This window comes from Numida meleagris, chromosome 24 (genome assembly GCF_002078875.1).
Source record: "Numida meleagris isolate 19003 breed g44 Domestic line chromosome 24, NumMel1.0, whole genome shotgun sequence".
Lineage (NCBI taxonomy): Eukaryota > Metazoa > Chordata > Aves > Galliformes > Numididae > Numida > Numida meleagris.
The window spans coordinates 151,187-152,322 of record NC_034432.1 but is presented as its reverse complement, the minus strand read 5'-3'; the positions used below and the strand labels follow the sequence as shown (position 1 = coordinate 152,322).

Sequence of the window (1,136 nt, the reverse complement as noted above, 5' to 3'; positions counted from 1 at the left end):
GCTCCTGCTCCAGAGGAGGAGATCAGCGACGCGGGGCGGGAGCTGGAGAAGCTGGGGCTGCAGCTGCCCGCGTTCGGCCGCATCGGGGGCATCCTGGCCGACGAGCTCTCGCTGGACGAGGCCGCAGGTGACGCGTGCTGGGGGCCTCCCCCTGCCCCCCCGACCCCCCCCAGCCCCCAGATGTGGGGCCGGCCTGGGGGGGTCTCGGCGGGCGGGCAGCCTCGCATTTCCCTGTTGTGCCCCGTTTGCAGTGCACGCGGCCGTGCTGGCCATCAACGTGGCCGTGCGGCGCGGGGACGCGGGGGGGACCATGGAGGCCCTGCTCCATCCCGGGGCGATGCTGCGGGGGCTGCGCCCGGCGCTGGCGGCCGCGTACCAGGATGCGCTGCACCGGGCCCAGGAGGAGAAGGGCAGCGGCGCCGGGGAGCGGGTGAGAAGCGGGGAAGCGCGGGGCGAGGGCGGCACGCGGCTCCGGCAGGGCCGGGACGGGGGAAAAACAGCGGGAAACGGGGTTTTGTTCTTTGGGTTTTTTATTCCTCCTTGGGGATGCGGGTGGGGAAGCGAGCGGAGGGCGCGGGGCGGTGACTGCACGGCACCCACAGGTCCCAGCAGGCGGGGAGGATGCATACAAGCGCTGCCTGACACAGGCTGAGATCCAGGAGAACATCAGCAGGGTGAACGGTGAGCGGGGGACGTTCCCATGGGGAGATGTCGGCTGTGTTCAGGGCAGGGGCTCGCTCTGATCCTTGCTGTGTCCCCCTGCCCCCCCAGCTCACGCGGCTCTGGAGGAGGTGGACGATGCTGTGCGGAGAGGGGACGCGCCGATGCTGCACCGCGCGCTGCAGGACCCCGCGCTGAGCCTCCCCCCCCTCCAGCGGGACAACCTGCAGCTCTGCCTGGAGCTGCTCAGCGCCCAGCGGCAGCAGAAGGCTCTGGTGGGGGCTCGGAGCAGCGGTGTCCACGCTGGGGGGGTTGGGGTTGGAGCTGGAGGCGGGGGGGGGTCACAATCCTTTCTGCACCCACAGGAGCTCGGCTACGTGGAGCTGCTGGATGAGGAGGAGGTGGCCATGGGCATCCGGGCAGCCAACGAGACGGGCGAGGAGGAGAGAGCCAGTGAGCGGGAGCGGGGGGGATGT

The 1,136-nt window shown here is 71.4% G+C and overlaps 1 protein-coding gene across 1 annotated transcript in view; it reads left to right on the top strand.

Annotated features, from left to right (window-relative positions):
* LOC110387816 (ras GTPase-activating-like protein IQGAP3) overlaps positions 11-1,136 on the top strand; it is a 21,269-nt gene continuing 20,143 nt past the window's right edge. The window contains exons 1-5 of the mRNA XM_021376428.1: positions 11-127; positions 252-430; positions 603-681; positions 772-935; positions 1,026-1,134. Coding sequence (XP_021232103.1) covers positions 311-430; positions 603-681; positions 772-935; positions 1,026-1,134 — 472 coding nt within the window. The 5' untranslated portion in view covers positions 11-127; positions 252-310. The remainder of the gene's footprint in view (positions 128-251; positions 431-602; positions 682-771; positions 936-1,025; positions 1,135-1,136) is intronic.